This window comes from Zophobas morio, unplaced genomic scaffold, assembly GCF_036711695.1.
Source record: "Zophobas morio isolate AGI-343-1 ecotype UQ-CSIRO unplaced genomic scaffold, CSIRO_AGI_Zmor_V1 ptg000002l, whole genome shotgun sequence".
Classification (NCBI taxonomy): Eukaryota; Metazoa; Arthropoda; class Insecta; order Coleoptera; family Tenebrionidae; genus Zophobas; species Zophobas morio.
In genome coordinates this window covers 2,180,130-2,201,439 of record NW_026972107.1, presented here as the reverse complement: position 1 = coordinate 2,201,439, position 21,310 = coordinate 2,180,130, and the positions used below count along the sequence as shown (strand labels likewise).

Below are 21,310 nucleotides of genomic sequence, written 5' to 3'. Positions count from 1 at the left end.
TTCTGTTTCAAATTCAAAATTTACGATATTGTAAAAACTGCCAAATTTTGATTTTGGAGATTCTGGCATAGTTCCAAAAAAATTGAAGATCTTGACGAACTTAATTGAAAAACAGCGATCTGATGGTCTTGGACCAAAATTTTTCGAATACTTATTCTTTACAATATTCTAAGGATTGCCATTTTTCATTTTGGCGATTCTAGCAATTTCGGGAGAAACGACACCAAAAACAATTTCTGGAGGTCGAAATCAATAAAAAAAGTATGTTCGTAATTTTTGAAAGTTTTCGAAGATATGGATCTCCACGAGCTGAATTGAAAAACAGCGTGGTGATGGTCCTAGACCAATTTTTCAAAATATCCGTTTTCAACTTAAATTCTTAGAATATTGTAAAAATTGTCATAGTTTATTTTGGTGATTTTGGCAAAATTCCAAGAATTTTGGAAGAAACGACGCTGGTAATTTTCGAAGGTCTTTAGGTAAACGTCAAAATTTTACAGGTAGGTAGGAATATTGGAAAATTGAGATTTTGTCGAAATTGCCTAAAAATCGCTAAAAAACTCTGGGAAATAGAACTCGACGAGTTGATTTGAAAAATGGTGTTTTTTTCAAAATATTGGGTTTCAAAATAAAATTTTTACAATCTTCTGAAAATTGCTATATTTAATTTTAACAAATCTGACAACAATTTATTTAAACTCAAACAATTTCACTCGGGCAGAAAGAAAATGAACACCCATAGCTGAATAGCGGTCACTGGTTCAAATGTGATCAACGACATCCATTATAGGCAATATTTCAATGGCAACGGTGTAAACAAAACGTCTAAATTAGTCATGATTGTGTCTCCGCTTTTATTCTGACCTTACCAACGATATATCCAAGCTTTGTATCAGATTTGATTAGATTGCTTAGTCGAAACCACGCGTTTATGTTATCCGATGCCTCTATTATGTTCTATTCCAGAAAAGTTAGTCGCGCCGCATAATAATATACATTTAGTGGCTTGTTTATTTGGACGTAATTGTGATGCCACTAAAGAAGCATAAACCTGTAAACAGTTCTCGGAAATTTTTAATCTAATCTTGAATAGTATAATTCCAATTTTCGAACAATATCCTCCACTTTTTCGATTCTCGTGTTCGACGTCGCGTAATTTCTAGAATCAACAAGCATTCGCACATGGTAGCAGCGATGATTTAGTGTTTTTACTTATCTGAACAGATATCGCGCGTGTAAAATATTTACCTTGTCGTTGAAGTGGAAACCGAGAAACAAGGTGATAAGCGCCATACCTCACGAATTAATAAAACTTCCTCCGTTCCACATGTCGTATGTCGTGCTTTCGGTCGATTTCCTCCTTTCGCCGTCGCAGAATCCGCGTCTTCCAGCCAGTGCGCCTCTCAAAAAACCGCGACAAGAAAATCAAAGCCACGTGTTGTGTTATGCAAATGCCATGAACTCTGGCTCGAGGATATTGTTTGAGAAACGTGTCGAATTACAAGCCGTGTTAGTATAATAGGAACGATTCACACCGAGTGCACTCCTATATGTCACAGATTTTTTTCGTTTTTTTTTTTTTTTGAGAATCGTCTACGGTTGAGATTTCTTCGTTCCAATCGTTCTAAACACACTTCGTTTGAGAAAGTCGTTGATTTATAACTTAATTACGTTCGGATTGTGCTTAATGCGGTTTTAATTATAGTTTCGATTTTGCGTATATTTAACGGGGATCTTCGCGTACGTTACGACACTTTCTGACACGGATCCGATTTTTTCGGTTATTTTTTTAGGCGTGCATTTGTTTAGTCAGTCGGCAATATTACGGCGTATAAATAGCACATGACCCTGTTATGCGATGCAAGATTCGAAAGTTAGAAGCGGCACAAAAACGTCGGAAATATTGTATTTTCACCGCGGCCCGAGCGCGTGCGCGAGAGCCTTTTCCGCGACAACGTGTACACTGGAGTGAATAAATTCTGGCGATTGTTTTGCGGCGTCGATTGACTGTCGTTGAAAAGCGGCCGTTCCTTCTCGTTAACGGCGATCGTCTGTCGTAACGCGAAATTAATTCCGATGCTAATAACGTTGTGTTCATAGAACGGCTCTAAAAGACAAGGTAATGCCGGGAATGTCTTCTTACTTCCTATTAAAGAAGACCTTCACTCTGGAAACGTGCCTCGAAAGGTGACATGACAATATCTTATGCAAATTCACCTGTAAACAAACAACGGATAATTACCGACGTTAACTAGTTAAATATTCGTTTAGCAGCTCGAGAATAATGGAGGTTTATCGGAACACAACTACGTATCCAGGAATGAACCCGGAATGTTTGCCAGTCAACAAATAACGCTCTAATTAATTAACGCGAGAATCTCGCTTCGAAATTCCTGTTCATTTTATTTAATTCGGTTAATGCACGGGAAGGAAAATATTTGTTTATGATTTTTCGAAGCGCGTTATGTAAGCCGAGCCGAGTAAATACGACGCTTTTTATACCACGATGAAATAATTATGGCGATTGATCCGGCTCGTTTGATTTTTAATGAGCGAATTTATATGTTTTAATTGAATTTGTTGGGTTTGTGGACATGTTTATTCAATTCACACGCGGATGGCTAGTTGCAGCTTTGTAAACAGTGCGTTTCGACTGACAATTAGCCATTTTACAATCGCGCTTTTTTCGTTAAACCAACAATTTAATTGGTTTTTGATACACTACGAGTAAAAGGAACACAGTCAAGATAAATTAGTCGTTGCCTTTTAAATGTCATCGCTGCAAAAGAATTGGACCAAAGCCGCAGAATGTTGGACGAAATTAATTGGAAAGACCGAAAGAAGAGAAGATTATTTGGTTATCAGCAAATAGAAATCTACACTATGTGGTTGAAATCAATACAGTTGGTCTCTGGAAGATGGTTGTCGTTCTGGGGCAGATTTTAGGGCGATTGTTTCTCGGTGGGCAGAATCACCGATGTGGGTTAAAAAAAAAAAAAAAATGAGCTGAAAGAAAAATATTGACTAAAATAATTCGAAAGACACAAAGTAAGTGGTGTCCTTTTCGCAGCATCAATGAACTTTTTTTTAATTTAAGGGTAAGAATACGTCAAGGTTTAACATAATTGAGACTATTTGTATAACCCCCTTACGAAAATTTCGACCCGTTTTCTCATTGATTTAGAACCGTTTTTCCAGAATCGACCATTGAAATATCGCAATTTTTAAAAATTAAAAAAAAAAATGGAATTTTACATCGAATATTTCAAAAATATTGTCTCGTAACCATAAACACGCTATATTTTTGGAATCAGGACGCCAAGATCTACAACCCTGAATTTTTTAGAATTTTTAGACGACTTTTTCAAAAATGAAATTTTCCACTATGTTACATTTTCGATTCTTCAATTTTTCGCCTCTTCAATTTCTCGATTTTTCAATTTTTCGATTCTTCAATTTTTCACTCGAATTTTTCGCTTCTTTACTTTTCCAATCCCTCAATTTTTCGATTCTTCAGTTGTTCAATTTTTGGCATTTCTAAATTTTCGATTTTATGATTTTCCAGTTTTTCGATTAATCGGTTTTTCGGCTTCGATTTCTCGATTTTTTGACTTTTTGATTTTCCCATTTCTTGATTTCACGATTTCTCTCCGTCTCGATTTTTCAGTTTTAGAATTTTTCGATATTCCTATTTTTCAAATTCTCGATTCATCAATTTTTCGCTTGTTCAATTTTTGTTTTTCACTCCTCAATTTTTCACCTCTTGAATTTTTCGCTTCTCCAATTTTTCGATTTTTCAACTTTTCGCTTTTTCAATTTTCACTTCTTCAATTTTTCGCTTCCAAATTTTTCGATTTTTCAATTTTTCGGCTTTTCAGTTTTCATTTTTCAATTTTTTGCTTTTCAATTTTACGCTTCTTCAATTTTTCGCATTTTCAGTTTTCACTTTTCAATTTTTCGCTTCTCAATTTTACGCTTCTTTCGATTTTTTACTTTTCGCTTCTCAATTTTTCGGGTTTTCAATTTATCGATTCTTCAATTTTTCGCTCCTTCACTTTTCCAATCGTTCAATTTTTCGATTCTTTAATTATTCGATGTTTCAATTGTTCAGTTTTTGGCATTTCCAAGATTTCGATTTTAAAATTTTCCAGTTTTTTGATTAATTGATTTTTCGGCTTCGATTTCTCGACTTTTCGATGTTTTAATTTCTCTACGAATCGATTTTTCGAATTTTTCAATATTTCTATTTTTTAATTTCTCGATTCTTCAATTTTTTGCTTGTTCAATTTTTCTTTATCGGTCCTCAATTTTTCGATCTTTTAATTTTTCGGTTCTTTAATTTCTCTATTCTTCAATTTTTCGATTCTTCATTTTTTCGCTTCTTCAATTTCTCGATTTTTTAATTTTTCGATTTTTGGCTTTTCTATATTTTCGATTTTACGATTTTCCAGTTACTTAATTATTAATTAATCAATTTCTCGACTTTTCGATGATATGATTTCTCTACGTCTCGATTTTTCCGTTTTGGAATTTTTTATTATAGATTTTTCAATTCTCTGATGTTTCGATTCCTCGATTTAGCAATTTTCCGATTTCAAAGTTTCCATTTTTTAAATTTTTGATTTTTGGATTTTTCATTTTAAATATTCTTCGGTTGTTTAATTTTTCGATCTATTGATTTACCAATTTTTTGCTTGTGTGCTATTTCTGCTTTTCGATTTCTCGATCATTTGAAATTTCGATTACTTGATGTTTCAGTTCTTCAATTTTTAATTTCTCGATTTCTCAATTTTTCGATATTTCAGTTTTGGGATTTTCCAATTTTTTGATTCCTCAATTTCCCGGTTTTTTTAATTTTTGGTTTTTTGTTTTTATTTCGTTATTCGATTTATTAATTTTCCGATACATATTTCAGGTTTACGATTTTTCAATTACAGAACTGACAATCGCAAATTTTAAAAATTTCAAAAAATCGAAATGCACACCGAATTTTTCGAAAATATTGCAATTTTTCGCTCCTTCCAAATTTCGATTCTTCAATTATTCTATGTTTCAATTGTTCAATTTTTGGCATTTCCAAATTTTCGATTCTCAGTTTTGCGATTCTTCAGTTTTCGCTTTTCAATTTTTCGATTGTTCAATTTTTCGCTTCTTAAATTTTTTCGCGTTTTCAATTTTTCAATTCTTCAATTTTTCGCTCTTTTAATTTTCGCTTCTCAATTTTTCGATTTTTCAATTTCTGGATTCTTCAATTTTTCGCTTCTTCCATTTTCCGAATCTTCAATTTTTCGATTCTTCAATTATTCTACGTTTCAATTGTTCAATTTTTGGCATTTCTAAATTTTAGATTTTAAAATTATCCAGATTCTTGATTAATCGATTTTTGGGCTTCGATTTCTCAACTTTTCGATGTTTAAATTTCTTTAAGTCTCGATTTTTCAGTTTTGGAATTTTTCAATAGTTCTATTTTTCTATTTTTTGAATTTTTATTATAGATTTTTCAATTCTTTGATGTTTCGATTCATCGATTTAGCAATTTTCCGATTTCTGGGTTTTTCAATGTTTCCAATTTAAAAATTTTTGATTTTTGGATTTTTCAGTTTGAGTATTTTTCGCTTGTTTAATTGTTCAATTTTTGGCATTTCCAAATTTTCGATTTTCCAGTTTCTCGATTAATCGATTTTTTGAATTTTTGATTCTCCCATCTCTTCATTTCTCGACTTTTCGATGTTTTGATTTCTCTACGTCTCAGTTTTTCAGTTTGGAAATCTTTCAATATTTCTATTTTTCTTTTTTCGAATTTCTAATTATAGATTTGTCTGGGTTTTACTATGTCCATTTTAAAAAGTTTTGATTTTTGGATTTTTCAGTTTGCCTATTTTTCGGTTTTTTAATTTTTCGATCTTTTGATTTAGCAATTTTTTGCTTGTATGCTATGTCTATTTCCCGATTTCTCGATCTTTTGAAATTTCGACTAGTTAATGGTTCAGGTTTTCCATTTTTCAATTTTTTGATTCTTCAATTTCCCGGTTTTTAAAAATTCTTGATTTCTCGTTTTTCTTCCGTTATTTGATTTATCAATTTTCCGATACATATTTTAGTTTTACGATTTTTTAAATCCAGAATTGCCCATTGAAAAATTGCAATTTTTAAAAATTTCAAAAAACACGCTATATTTTTGGAACCGATTCTTCAATTTTTCGTTTCTTCAATTTTTCTATTTTTCAGTTTTTCGAATTTTTAATTATAGATTTTTCAATCTATTGATGTTTCGACTCCGATTGATGCAATTTTCCGTTTTCTGGGTTTTTCAATGTTTACATTTAAAAAATTTTTTATTTTTGGATTTTTCAATTACTCAATTTCTCAATTTTTCATAATTTCGGTTTTGCGATTTTTACATTTTTTGATCCTTCTAATTCCCGTTTTTTTTAAATTTCAGATTTCTCGTTTATTTTTTCGTTATTCGATTTATCAATTTTCCGATACATATTTCAGTTTTACGATTTTTCAATTCCAGAATCGCCCATTGAAATATCGCAATTTTAAAAATTTCAAAAAATTCAAATTTCACACCAAATTTTTCGAAAATATTGCCCCGTGACCCTAATAATGCTATATTTTTGGAATCGATTCTTCAATTTCGCGATTCAATTTTTCGATTCCTCAATTTTTCACCTATTCCATTTTTCGATTCTTCAATTTTCAATTTTTCGCTTCTTCAATTTTTATGTTTCGATTCCTCGATCTTGCAATGTTCCCTTTTCTGGGTTTTTCAATGCTTTCAATTTAAAAATTTTTCAATTTTGAAGTTGTCTATTTATACCAATATCGCAATTTTCAAAATATTTCAAAAAATTCGAATTTCAATCCGAATATTTGAAAAATATTGTCCAGTTACCATAAACACGCTATATTTTTGGAATCATCACGTCAAAATCTATTTCCCTGAACTTTCTGAGAATTTTTAGACAACTCTTTCAAAAATGACAATTTCCAATAACCTCATACAAATTTCCACATATTTTCGATTATTTTCGAAATTTAACTAAATAGATTTTCTTGTAGAATTACACAAAGCATCAACTGTTATCTTGATCCCCCAATTCGAGTGAAATACTGCTGATTTTATGTTTTTTATACTATCAATTTATCAATTCCTTTTAAGTTTATAAGCAAACAATAGGAATCCAACTTGCATTTCAGAGCCAATAAAATGAGTGATCAAAACGGAATAGGGGTGGGTGGGTGGGTGGGGACACTTTTGACTGTAATATTATTCAGTCGTATTTTGGCAAATACTCACCCCGCCCACCCGCCCTTTATTTTTTTGGAGAGTATGTCATTCGCCAAAATCAGTCTTATCTCACCAAGTATTAGCCCCGCCCACCCACCCTCTGTTTCCTTAAAGGGTATGTGATTTGCCAAAATTAGTCTTTTCTTACCAAGCACTAGCCCCGCCCTCTATTTTCATAAAAAAAATATTACTCCCTATACGCCATGTTTTTGGAATCAGGACGTCGGGATCTGTGGCTCCGAATTTTTTAAAAATTTCTAGACGACTTTTTCAAAAATGAAATTTTCCACAATCCAAATTTCGACTTATTTTCGACCATTTTCGAAATTTAACAAAATACTTTTTTCTTGTGGATTTCGGACCGCATTGAAATATCGCAATTTTTAAAAATTTCAGAAAATTCCAATTTGACTCCCAAATATTTCGAAAATAGTGCTCCCTGACCTAAACACGCTACATTTTTGGAATTAGTAATCAATTTTTAGATTTTTTCAAAATGAAATTTTCCACTGTGATATATATTTTTTTCTAGGTATGTATTATTATGACTGTAAAGTACGAATCAACCTGACTACAAAAGAAAAACCGCAATTTTGAAGTAGAGTTTGTTAACATCACATGTCATGTTTTCATAATGTCGGCAGGACCCTGTTTAATTTGAATTTGTTACAGCTCTATAAATCTGTTTGAAATATTCATGGTTATTAAATATAGGACGCTACAGTCAATAAAATTATTACGTGCATAATAAAATTAAATGTTGTTTTACACACTTTACGTGGCACCACCAACTTCAAATAACAAAATAAAAATCTCCGCGCTGATCATGTTCTTACCACTGACCCATCCACTCCGCCGCCCCCGCACCCCGCTTAATTGAAACCCGATAAAGCCTCCCGATTCGCCTTGAAAACACAATGCAACCTGCAATAATATCCAGCACAATAATAATTTAGCAATTTTTGCCGTCACTGCTATGTGCAGCCTTTATCAGATCCGTCTCGGGCGTGGTTTTTACGATTCCGATTAAGCTTTTAGCTGGCCTCAAGCTGCAACAACCGCAATAAAACTCTCGTGCAGCTGAAAAATCGCGCCGCCGCCACGATAACACATGTCAACACTGCCGCTTCCATTATTCAACATTTTAGCGGTCCAAATCCCCGCACTATTTATAATAGGAGTGATTCCGCAAAAGCCGTCGAAGGTAATCTGTGACGAAACGCGTCAGAAAAAAAGGATCATCGTTCCGGTGCTTTGTTTTTCCACGTTTTACGCAGTTAATAGCCAGTTTCAATAAGTATTGTAGGAGCATTTATGCGCTTAGTTAATCTTCCAATGTCAGACAGATAAGTCTACGGCGGCAAACAATTACGGTTTTGCCCAAGGTGGATTGTGCACTTTATGCTGGGTTTTATGGACATCGTGGAGCGTTTGGGCTCGCAGCTGGAAACCCACTTGGTTAGTGGGTCGAGACGCGGCATTTGTTTATTTTGGCGGCTGTGATTCGAGGAGTTACATTATTGAAGTGTTACGACTAATGAGAAATGAGTGTGTTGTGGATGGGTTACGGGCTAAAAAAGTCGGGGAATTTGGGGAATTTTAATTGCGTGATTGAAGATGTTCACGGTTAGCACGTCGCGCCAAAATGGCCTGAATTCGTTGGCTACGTTTCGAAACTTTAAATGGAAAAATTCGTCAATGTTATGTCACGTAGAGCAAAATGGTGGCATGATAATCATATTAATTTCCTTTTTTGTGTGAATGATTCAGTCGTGACTTTGCTGTGGCTTTTATGCAATCGGTTGGTTTTTTGATGGGAACTGTCAAATTTACAAGCTTTCGTAAAAACATTGGCCGCATCCTCTGGAACCGAAGCGCGACGTTATTAAATAGTAAAAAAAAATCTTTATGAGGTGGATCAAATTAGAAATTATAGGTGATAATGTATTCACGAGCAAATTGCACATTTTTTTATTTTGGCTAAAATTTAAGTTTTCCTGAAGAAACTCAATTTAATGTAGAATAAACACTAGCTAAGCTAACTAAGTCAAATAAAAAAGCATGGTACATTACCTAAGGTCAAAAGATGAGGTGGAAGTGCGAACTCACCTGAAAAAAAAAATCAATCAACAATAACAGTAAAAAATTGGTGTAAATAAGCGTTTACGACGGAAAACAATCACGTCTAAATCTTTGTGTTATTTTATTTGTGATAACTTCTTCACATCAAAAAAAAAAAAATAATTTTAACAGTAACAGTGTAAGAAAAAAAAACCTATGAGATAATCAAACAAGTCCGAAATTGTCCACACTGGTCATTGCGTTATCGAATGCGAAAATTTCAAGGCAGATTTATAAACCACAAGTACAGGAGTAGGTTATTTTATAATATTTAAATCGTTTTTACTATAAAAAAAATTATAGATGCATCACATTGTTGGTACCAATGGTTAGACAAATTTTGGTTAACTTTTCTTTTAAGTTTTTACCATTTACACGATATATATGTACTTAAAATTTGACAAAAATCGGTCCAGTAGTTTCGGAGAAAAATTGTCTAATAAAAATCGCCTCAAAGAGAAACGGGGACCTATTTTTTCGTGTTCTAGGGGTAATGAAACGTCTAGAAAGCACGGAGTAGAATATCGCCGGATACACGTTATTACAATACTTCACTAGTTTATGTCAATTTCTTGGTTCTTCAATTTTCCGATTCTTGAATTTTTCGCTCCTCAATTTTTGGATTCTTCGATTTTTCGATTTTTCCATTTTTCACTTATTCAATTTTTCGGTTCTTCAATTTTTGCCATTTCCAAATTTTCCATTTGATGATTTTCCAGTTTCTCGATTAATTGATTTTTCGGCTTCGATTTCTCGATTTTTTTATTCTCCCATTTCTTGAAATCTCGACTTTTCGATCTTCTAATTTCTTTACGTCTCCATTTTTTAGTTTATAATTGTTCAATATTTCTATTTTGCAATTTTTCGAATTCTGAGTTTCGCAATGTTTCCATTTTTAAAATTTTTAATTTTTGGATTTTTCAGTTTGCCTATTTTTCGGTTTTTTAATTTTTCGATCCTTTGATTTACCAATTTTTTGCTTGTGTCTGCTTTCGATTGCTTGATATTTCAGTTTTTCTATTTTTCAATTTCTCGATATCTCAATTTTTACATATTTCAATTTTGGAATTTTTGCATTTTTTGATTCTTCAACTTCCCGGTTTTTTTAAATTGTCGATTTAGTCAGCACCTCAAGATCTATAAAAAATGAAAATGAAATTTTTCACTATGTATACAATTTTTCGCTTTTACAATTTTCCACCCCTTCAATTTTTCGATTCATCAATTTTTCGCTTTTTCAATCTTCCGATTCTTCAATTTTTCGAGTTCTTAATTATAGATTTTCCAATTTTTAATGTTTCGATTTCTCGATCTTGCAATTTTCAGATGTCTGAGTTTTTCAATGTTTCCAGTTTTAAAATTTTTGATTTTTCGATTTACCAATTTTTTGCTTGTGTGCTGTTTCTATTTCCCGATTTCTCAATCTTTCGATATTTCGATTACTTGATATTTCAGTTTTGGGATTTATTCATTTTTTGATCCTTCAACTTCCAGGTTTTTTTAAATTTTCGATTCAGAGTTAGCACGTCAAGATCTAAAATACTGAATTTTTTAAGAATTTCAAGACGACTTTTTCAAAAATGAAATTTTCCACTATGTACAATTATTCAATTCTTCAATTTTTTGCTTCTCAATATTTCACCCTTTCAATTTCTCGAATCGTCAATCTCTCGATTCTTAAATTTTTCGATGTTTCAATTATTCAATTTTTGGCATTTCCAAATTTTCGATTTTATGATTTTCCAGTTTCTGGATTAATTGATTTTTCTGCTTCAATTTCTCGATTTTTTTTACTTTATCCGTTATTCCACAAATCGAGAAATTGAAAAATCGAAATCGAAAAATCCAAAAATCGAATCAAAAAATGAAAAAATTGGAGAGCCGAGGAATTGAAAAATTGAAGTCGAAAAACCGAAAAAAAAAATCGAAAAGTTGAAATTATAAAAATTGAGATATCGGAAAGTGGAAAAATGAAAAAATTTTAAAATTTCAAATTTGAAAAATCGAGAATTCGAAAAATTGGGACTTCGAATAGAACATTTGAAACCTCGGAATATCTACAAAAAAGCCGAAAAATCAAGATATTCCAAAAATCTAGAAACTGAAAAATCGAACAGTCATAAAATCAAAAAATGGAAAAATTGGAGAGCCGAGGAATTGAAAAATTGAAGTCGAAAAATCGAAAAAATCAAAAATTGAAAACTTGAATTTACAAAAATTGAGATATCCGAAAATGGAAAAATGAAAAAATTCAAATATTTCAAAATTGAAAAATCGAGAATTCGAAAAATGACTGCGAATTGAACATTTGAAACTTCGGAAAATCTATACCGAAAGTCAAAAAATCAAAATATTCCAAAAATCGAGAAGCTGAAAAATCGAAAGTCGAAAAATCGAAAATCAAAAATATCAAAAAGTCGAAAAAATAAAAAATTCAAATATTTCCAAATTAAAAAATCGAGAATTCGAAAAATCCGGACTTCAAATCGGACATTTGAAACCTCGGAAAATCTATACCGAAAAGTCGAAAAATCAACATATTCAAAAAATCGAGGTCGAAAAATCCAAAAGTCATAAAATCGAAAAATGGGAAAATTGGAGAACCGAGGAATTGAAAAATCGAAGTCGACAAATCGAAAAACCCAAAAAAACAAAGTTCAAATTACGAAAATTGAGAAATCGAAAATAGAAAAATGAAAAAATTCGAATATTTCAAAACTGAAAAATCGAGAATTTGAAGAGTCGGGACTTCGATTAGAACATTTGAAACCTCGGAAAATCTATACCGAACGTCAAGAAATCAAGATATTCCAAAAATCGAGAAACTGAAAAATCGAAGTCGAAAAATCCAGAAATCGAAATATCGAAAAATCAAAAAATTGAAAAATGGAAAAATTGGAGAACTGAGGAATTGAAAAATAGTAGTTGAAAAATCTAAAAATCCAAAAAATCAAAAAGTTGAAATTACAAAAAGTGAGATATCGAAAAGTCGAAAAACGAAAAAATTCAAATACATATTTCCAAATCGAAAAATCGAGATTTTGAAAAATCGGGATTTCGAATATAACATTTTTGAGGGGAAAGTTTATACCGAAAAGTGGAAAAATCATAATTCTCCCATTTCTTGATTTCTCGACTTTCCGATCTTTTGATTTCTCTACGTCTCGATTTTTCAGTTTTGGAATTTTTCCATATTTCTATTTTTCAATTTTTCGAGTTTTTAATTAAAGATTTTTCAATTTTTTGATGTTTCGAATTCTAGATTGTTCAATATTTTTTCCATTTTTAAAATTTTTGATTTTTGGATTATTCAGTTTGCCTACTTTTCGGTTTCTCAATTTTACGATCCTTTGATTTACCAATTTTTTGCTTGTGTGCTAATCCTATTTCTGGATTTCTCGATCTCTTGAGATTTCGATTATTTCAAATTTCAGTTTTTTAATTTTTCGATTTCTCGATTTCTCAATTTTCCGATATTTCAGTTTCGGATTTTTTTATTTTTTTATTCTTCAACTTCCCGGTTTTTTTAATTTTTCAATCTCGAGTCAGCACGTCAAGATATATGATACTGAATTTTATAATAATTTCAAGACGACTTGTTCAGAAATGAAATTTTCCACTATGTATACAACTTTTCGATTCAATTTTTGGCATTTCCAAATTTTCGATTTTACGATTTTCCAGTTTCTCGATTAATCGATTTTTCAGCTTCAATTTCTCGATTTTTTGACTTTTTGATTCTCGCATTTCTTGATTTCTCGACTTTCCGATGTTTTGATTTCTCTACGTCTCAATTTTTCAGTTTTGGAATTTTTACATATTTTCATATGTCTATTTTTCAATTTTTTGAGTTTTTAATTATAGATTTTTCAATATTTTGATTTTCTGATTTCTGGGTTTTTTAATATTTCCATTTTTAAATTTTTTGATTTTTGGATTATTCAGTTTGCTTATTTTTGGGTTTTTTAATTTTTCGATATTTTGATTTACCAATTTTTTGCTTATATATATTTGGATTGCTTGACGTTTCAGTTTTTCAATTTCTGGATTTGCCAATTTTTCGAAATTTCTGTTTTAGGATTTTTCAATTATTTGATTTTTCAATTTCCCGGTTTTTTTTTAAATTCTCGATTTCTCGTTTTTGAATTTCACACCGAATATTCCGAAAATATTGCTCCTTTGCGAGTTTTTAGACGATTTTTTCAGTGATCGTTACGTTATCGAATGCGAAAATTTTAAGGCAGATTTATAAACCAGGAGTACAGGAGTAGATAATTTTATAATATTTAAATCGTTTATAAAAAAAACATGGGTGTATTACAATGTTGGTAGGAATGGTTGGACACATTTTGGTTAAGTTTTTACAATTTACACGATATATAGGCAGACAAAAATGGGAGACCTATTTTTTCGTGTTCAACGGGTTACGAAATGTCGAGGAACCATGAAGTAGAATTTCGCTTAAAAAAACACAGTGAAGACAAAAAAAAAGATTGAAAAATCGATAAATTGAAAAACAGAAAACTGGAAAAACTGAAAAAAAAAAGAAAATCAAGGGATCGAAAAGTCGAAAAATCATATAATCAAAAAATTGACATTCTGAATAATCAAAACAATTTTTTTCAATAAACACTCACACACTATTTTCATTATTAGTAGTTGCACATGTTTCAGTAGCACTTCTATAACTTAATAAAATAATAATAATCGAAGACAGTAAAATTTTGATTTTTTCTTTTTTCAAAAAATAATAGTACTACAATAAATGATCGACACACTTGAAAAGTTGCCTAAAATTTCTCAAAAAATTCGGTTTTCCGAAAATTCGGTATGAAAATTATTTTTTTTATTTCTTAGTATCTTTAGGTAATTTTCAAAGGGTGTTCAAAAAATGGTCCAAAAGTCATTGTTTTGAGAAACCCAGATTCTGAAAGTTGCATAGAAATCCTCAAAAAATTGTAAGAAATAGATCTCGACGAGCTGATTAAAAAAATATTAAGTCCTTAATAGTTAGGAAGCGAGATTTTTCAAAAATTCCGTTTGATAATGAAATTTTTTCTTCTAGGAAAAATTGTTGAAATTTTTGACGAACTGAAGCCGAAAATAACTTGTATTAGTCGAGATCTGCAAGAAAATGTCTTTAGGTAATTTTCAGAGCGAGGTCGAAAAACGGACAAAAATTCATTCAAATTGAAAATTTCAAATTTTTTAAAACTTGCAAAAAAATCGTCCAAGCGTTTTCTCAGGATGTCGTATTTTTTGTGGGTAGGAACGACAGAAAAAAGCCAAAAATGCCATAAAAAGGCGACAAAAAAATGCCGCCAAAAGAACGCAACAAAACGTAACGAAAAAAAAACATAAAGGGAAAACAAAGCAAGAAAAAGACGACAAAAAAAGCGACAAATAAAAATAACATGATTTTATACATTTTTTTTGCTTCTTTTTAGGCATTGTCGATAATTATACTCACAAAAAATACTAGTTATATGTATTTTATTAGCCATATAAATGACTGAGATTTTTGAAAAGTTGCATACAAATTTTCAAAAAATTCTGAGAAATAGATCTCGACGAGCTGATCCGGAAGATATAAGTTGTTAAGGGTTACTACGAACCAACATTATTTTATCACAAAATTCGGTCTGAAAATGAAATTTTTTCATCTCGGCAATTGTCATTTTTCATTTTATGAAGCCGAAAGTTACTTCAACTTATCGAAATCTACAAGAAAACTCTTGGTAATTTTCGGAGCGTGGTTGAAAATCATCAAGCATTCAATCAGGATGACAATTTTTTTTGTGAGACGAAAGAACGAAAAAGGGCAAAGAGAAAATCCACAAAAAACTACAAAAAAAAAAAAAACAAAAAGAGGGAACAGAAAAGCAAAAAAATGATGATAAAAAAGGGATTGAAGAAAGAACGGCGACTAACAAAACGATAAAAGGGAGCAACAAGGAAAGGCGATAAAGGGGACGGATCAAAAAAAAGACGGTGAGCGGCGAAAAAGGCTACGAAAAAAAAATACGACCAAAAAAGGTTCCAAAAAGACGACTAGAAAAACGCGGAAAAAGGCGATGGAAGAATTACATTGAAAATGTTAGAGAATTTTGATTTTTTCCAAAAATCTAGACGTCCAAGGTAAGAAATCAAGACGGATTCATCAACCACAACAATAGCAGTATGTTATTCTATAAAATTTAAATCATTTATACTATCGATTACTACTAGTACTGAATTTGAAATTTTCGAAAAGTTGCACAAAATCCTCCAAACATACTCTCAGAATGTCATAATTTACCACACCTCAAAAAATGGCGAAAAAAAAAACAAGCGGTAGCGGTTTACCATCTACATGATAGTCTCTGACAATAGACAGACGGAAACGAGAGACCAATTTTTTCGTACTCTAGAGGTCATGAAACGTCCAGGTCCGAAAAATGTGCTAAACCACCACATTTCAAGCAAATTAAGCCGTGTTTACTTTTTTCTGTTTAATCTCGCTTTCGTCCGCCGACCTCTCCGTTTCGGGTCTTGCAAGAAGTTTCCAAACTGTCGCTCCGATCAAGTTCGCAAAACGCCAGATTAACCCATCTCCTCTCCTTTCAATTACATTTCACAGGCGAACTTTTTGTCGCGCCATGAAAAATGATATCTCCGCGAGCCGAAGTGTGCCAGCGATAATCGCATCATCACACCCAAACGGACGCGTAATGGCTCAATTATTGAATTTTTTATCGGAAAAAAATAACCGAATGAATAACTAATTAGTCGCGAGGCGTTTTAATAACGATGCCTGCCAGACATGCAACGAACGAGTGCGCTCTTTTTTCGAGCGGCATTACAATGCCCCGTGTCGCAACCGCCCGGACCGTAAAACCTTTCCAATAAATACACATTAACACTCGCGGACTGACCTTTTAAAATAATTGAGCAACTTTCCAAGTCTTAATATTTCGATACCTTCACAGGCCGCGGCAATAAATCGTCGCGGCATAATTACGAAAGTCGGTCTGTATACACAACGACGATCAACAGGTACGGATCGGGATCGACGCCGATCGACGGAATTCGACAAAATGGCACTGTTTGCGGGGTGGGTGTGTAATTAAATTAGCGAGGCGAGGGCGCACGACATATGAATTTAAAAATAAACGAGCGCCTGCATTTCGCTAAATTAATTGCGCAAGGTTTGGGTTGTTTTACAACGAGGGAGGAATTCGGCCGAACGTGAACGATCGACTGGATTTCCGAAACGGGCCGGGGTGGATTTGGGTTGAAATTTGTCGGTGGAAATAAATGACGTTTCGTTTTGACTAGACCTAGCCATAATGACGCCTTCGGATGGGTAGACGTATTCAAAGAGTATTGTCTGTTGATTTATATCAGTAATGATGGGTTCTTTCGCTTTAAATGGAAATTTTATGGGGGCTTAACAAGTCCTTCGGGTTTGAAGTGCTGCACTTTATGCACGTAGGCGCGATGTGTGTTTGAATGTGGACACTAAAAAATTATTTCAGGGGTTTAGTGCTTTCCAGTACAATACACCATGAACGTCGGAGTGAATCTGTTTCTTCTCTCGCGTACAATTTCTCTCCGGTATTTTCTCTGCGAACGACTACTTTCATATTTTCCAGACGTTTCATGACCCCGAAGTACGAAACAATAGGTCTCCGGTTCCCGTCTGTCTTTCGTCTGTTCGTCTGTCTGTCTGTCATTTTTTATTAAGCAGATAATCTCCGAAACTAGTGGATCGGCGAGAGTAATAAGATTTAAATTTTATAAAATATTAAATTTTAGCCCGGACGTTCAGATTTTTGCAAAAAAATCAAAATTATGACATCCCGATAGGATGCTTTGACTATTTTGCAACTTTTCAAAAATTCCAAATTTTCAGTAGGAATGAAATTTGTATGAGTTTTTGTCCGTTTTTCGACATCGCTCTGAAAATTACCCAAAGGCATTTTCTTGTATTTTCGACTAGTGAAATTATTTGCGGCTTCAGTTCATTTCTTCGAAAATTCCCAGAATCAATAAAATAAAAAATTACAATTTTTCAGACAAAAAACCTACTTATTTTGAAACCGAATTTTTTGAGAATTTGTATGCATGCAACTTTTCAAAAATTTCGATCATTTATTACCCCAAATAAAATAGAGTACTATTATTTTTCCGAAGTACTTCCAGAGAATACTTAAAAAAAGAAAAAAATCAAAATTGTATACTTAACTACATTTTACTATGTTTTCGGTTATTCTTGATGAACTTTGAATAATTTATTGAAGAAAAGTTTTGATTTCTCAGACTGTTCATTTTTTGATTAGTTGATTCTTTGAGTATTCGATCTTTTGATTTTTCGAATTGTCAATACATATTTCGATTTTTCGATCTCTGGATTTTGCGAATTTTTGACTTTTTCGATTGCTCAATTTGTGGATTTTTTTTTCAGTTTTTCCAGTTTTCCGTTATTCGATGTTTCATATTGTAGGTTTTCTCGAAATTTCCTTAAACAAATTTTCTATTTTAAACATTTTTTAAGTTTCATGTTGTGAAAAGAAGTCTACACATATTAAAACAAAAATGCTAAATGTAAGCCCACCCACCCGCCCTATCCCAATTGTAATGATCTTTTTATTCGCCGAGAACCAAGGAGGCGGAGCTTAGCTGCAAAATAGTTATTTCTTCACAAGAAATTAAAAACATGTACTTGAGTATCGTGTTGTCGAAAGAATACTTTAATTTTTTTTTATTTTTCAATTCCTCGATTTTCCCACGTTTAAATTTTTCAATTATCCGATTTTGTTGTGAAAAGATGACTACGTATATTAAGAAAAAAAAAATTAACCCCGTCCACCCACCCCATCTCAATTGTGATGATTTTTTTATTCTTAGAAACTTCAAGCACGTTTAAAATAGTAAATTTTTGTAAAGAAATATCAATTTTGCAATTATGGGGCGGAGCTTAATTGCAAAATCGATACTTGCTCATACAAATTTTCCATTTTAAACATGTTTTAAGTTTCATGTTGTGAAAAGAAGTCTACACATTAAAATAAAAAGGCAAAATGAATGCCCGCCCACCCACCCTATCTCTATTGTGATGATTTTTTTATTCGTCGTGAACCAAGGGGGCGGAGCTTAACTGCAAAACGGCAAAATATTCACCCCGCCCACCCACCCCACCTTAATTCTAATGATTTTTTTGATTCTTAAAAACTCAAAACACGGTTAAAATATGTAGTAAATTTTTCTTGCCTTTCGACGACTAAAAGAAAAATCATCACAATTGAGATAGGGTGGGTGGGCGGGGTTTATGTTTTGCTTGTTTTCTTAATATACGTAGTCGTCTTTTCATAACAAGCAACTTAAAACATGTTTAAAATGGTAAATTCTTGTACACAAATATGGATCTTGCAATTAAGCCCCGCCCTTTGATCTGACAACGAATTAAAAATTCATCACAATCGAGAATTGAGATCGGGGCGGATATGGGAAGGGTTTAATTTTTCGCTTTACTTTGTTCTTTATGTAGATAGTATTCTTGGAAGAACACGATACTCAAGAACATGTTTTTAATTTCTTGGAGAGAAATAAGGATTCTGCAGTTAAGCTCCGCCTTCTTGGCTCACGTCCAATAAAAAAAATCATCACAATAGAGACAGGGCGGGCGGGCGGGGCTACATTTTGCCTTTTTTTCGTAATATGTGTAGACTTATTTCGACAACAAAAAACTTAAAACATGTCTGAAATGGTAAATTTTTGTAGTAATCAACTTAAATTCCCAACCTTTATTTAACAACCCCTTTAAATATCGATTTTTTAATTTACGATTTCTCAGTTTTTCAATTTTGCGACTTCTCGATTTTTTGATTCTTCAATTTTTCGATTTTCCAATTTCTCTATTTTTAGACTTTTCGATTTTTTAATTTTTGGATCTCTTAGCTTTTCGATTTCTGTGTTTTCCAATTTTACGATTTATGGATTATTCGACTTCCTTTTTCAAATTCTTTCAAAAACAAAACACCGACCTTTAAGACTTTCAATCTCATTAAAAAACATGTAGAGCCTCACCATTACTTTAAATTCTAGAAAATAATAAACCACTAGGAATTTCAAAACTAGAAACAACAAAATTCTGCAGTGTTTATTGATTAGCGTTGGCTCATTCGGTATTTGTGGTGCTTCCGAGGCGAGAAACCATTAAAAAATTTTAAATTTGATTTTTGTTATCTTTATTATGAATTTATAAAATCGAGATTTCTTGAAAAAAATCTTGGCGAATTTCTTGGAATTATGTTCGAAAATTCCCAGAATCAATAAAAACAAAAATTACAATTTTCAACACAAAAAAAATCATTGTCAAACCAAATTTTTCAAAAATCTTAGTCCGAATTTTTTGAGAATTTTTATGCGACTTTTCAAAAATCTCAGTCATTTATACTCCTGATAAAATAGAGTACTATTATTTTTTGGAAGTATTACTTATAGAGGAAAAAATTGATATTGTATAACATTTTACAATTTAACTTTGAAACTGCAAAACTGAATCCCGTCAAATTTTGCATTTAATTTTATAATTTTTCGAATAACTTTGGATCTAGTTTTAGCTTCCCTTTGATCCTATGTTTGTGCTTTCTTCTGTTTTCTTCAAACTGGTTCATGCCCTTCATTTTCCCTTGTTTTCTCTTCACCCTTTGGCTTGCTTCTTCTCCCCCCCTTATACCTATCTCTTATTCTCTTTGCTTTCATCTCCTTTCTCCTCTTCAGCCTGTGTCTTATTTAGTCTGTTTTTGTAATTTTCTGTTATTTTAACACACTCTCTTGTTCTCTTTGTTTGTCTTTTTGTTTTTACTTTGTTGTTTTTCTGACGTCTTCGAACTATCTCTGATTTTAGTTGTTTTGACTTCCTCTTGTCTCCTCAATATTTTTCTTATTTTCCTTGTTTTTATCTTCTTTTGTTCAATCAGCCTCTTCTTGTTTCATTTACCTGAGTTTATATCATAAACGGTCGAAGTTAAGCATAAGTATATACTGAGAACACATTTTTTTCCGTTGCTTATCTGTTTAAATATATTTCATATTCGCAATTTTTGGACCCCGGGGCGTATAATTAAGTTTTATGATTTTTCGAGGAACTTGTATTTGTTCGATTGTGTACTTTAAGAGCGAGGAAACCTTTGTCTATATAACCTTGAACAAACTTTTTACACAGTTTCATCTTCCGTAAATTCGATATTTTTCATTAAATAAATACCTAAATAAATCCAACATTTCCTCCAGATCTTTAAGAACTAGGTATCTAAATTTCAACAAAATTAAATAAAGTAGAATCCACTAGATAGGGAACATAACTTTGTTCACTATTTGGCGGACTCAACTTTACCCCGTGTTTGACAGAATCAATAAATAAATTGCTTTATTCATTAATTTTTAGCCGCCCTGTGTAAATAATTCCCGAAAATAAATATTTATTACCCAAACAAAAACAATATTTAATCTCGAGGCACATTTTTCAATAAACATTTGTTTAATAATCGTTTGAATCACGCAATTAAATTCTGGAGAGTATAATAAACAAACAATTTAGTCGATATTGTGTAATCACTACACCATGTTCCACGATAAATTGACCAGATTGTGGTCAAGAGTTTACTATTTACTTTTTTTTTTTTGGATTTTACAACCCATAAAACGGTACGAACACGTTGTCTGGACTGAGTGACAGATTTCCCCATTCGAACCATGAGTGGTATGTCATTCTTCTTTCCTTAAACCGCCCCGATTAAAATACTTTTCGCTTGTAGCTCCCCAGTGTATCTTTACTGCGTATGTCGAGGAATTCCAACCGCATGACACTCGCAGAATGCATCTCGAATTTTCCTCGAAAACTCGGCA

General features: G+C 32.2%; 1 protein-coding gene across 4 annotated transcripts in view; it reads right to left on the bottom strand.

Moving 5' to 3' along the window:
* Positions 1-21,310, bottom strand: part of LOC135124013 (titin) — a 210,060-nt gene that overhangs the window by 70,593 nt on the left and 118,157 nt on the right. For 3 of the 4 annotated variants that reach the window (XM_064048878.1, XM_064048890.1, XM_064048885.1), the window contains exon 3: positions 9,371-9,406. The exons of the other annotated variant lie outside the window; for it this stretch is intronic. In XM_064048878.1, coding sequence (XP_063904948.1) covers positions 9,371-9,406 — 36 coding nt within the window. The remainder of the gene's footprint in view (positions 1-9,370; positions 9,407-21,310) is intronic. 4 annotated transcript variants of the gene reach the window in all.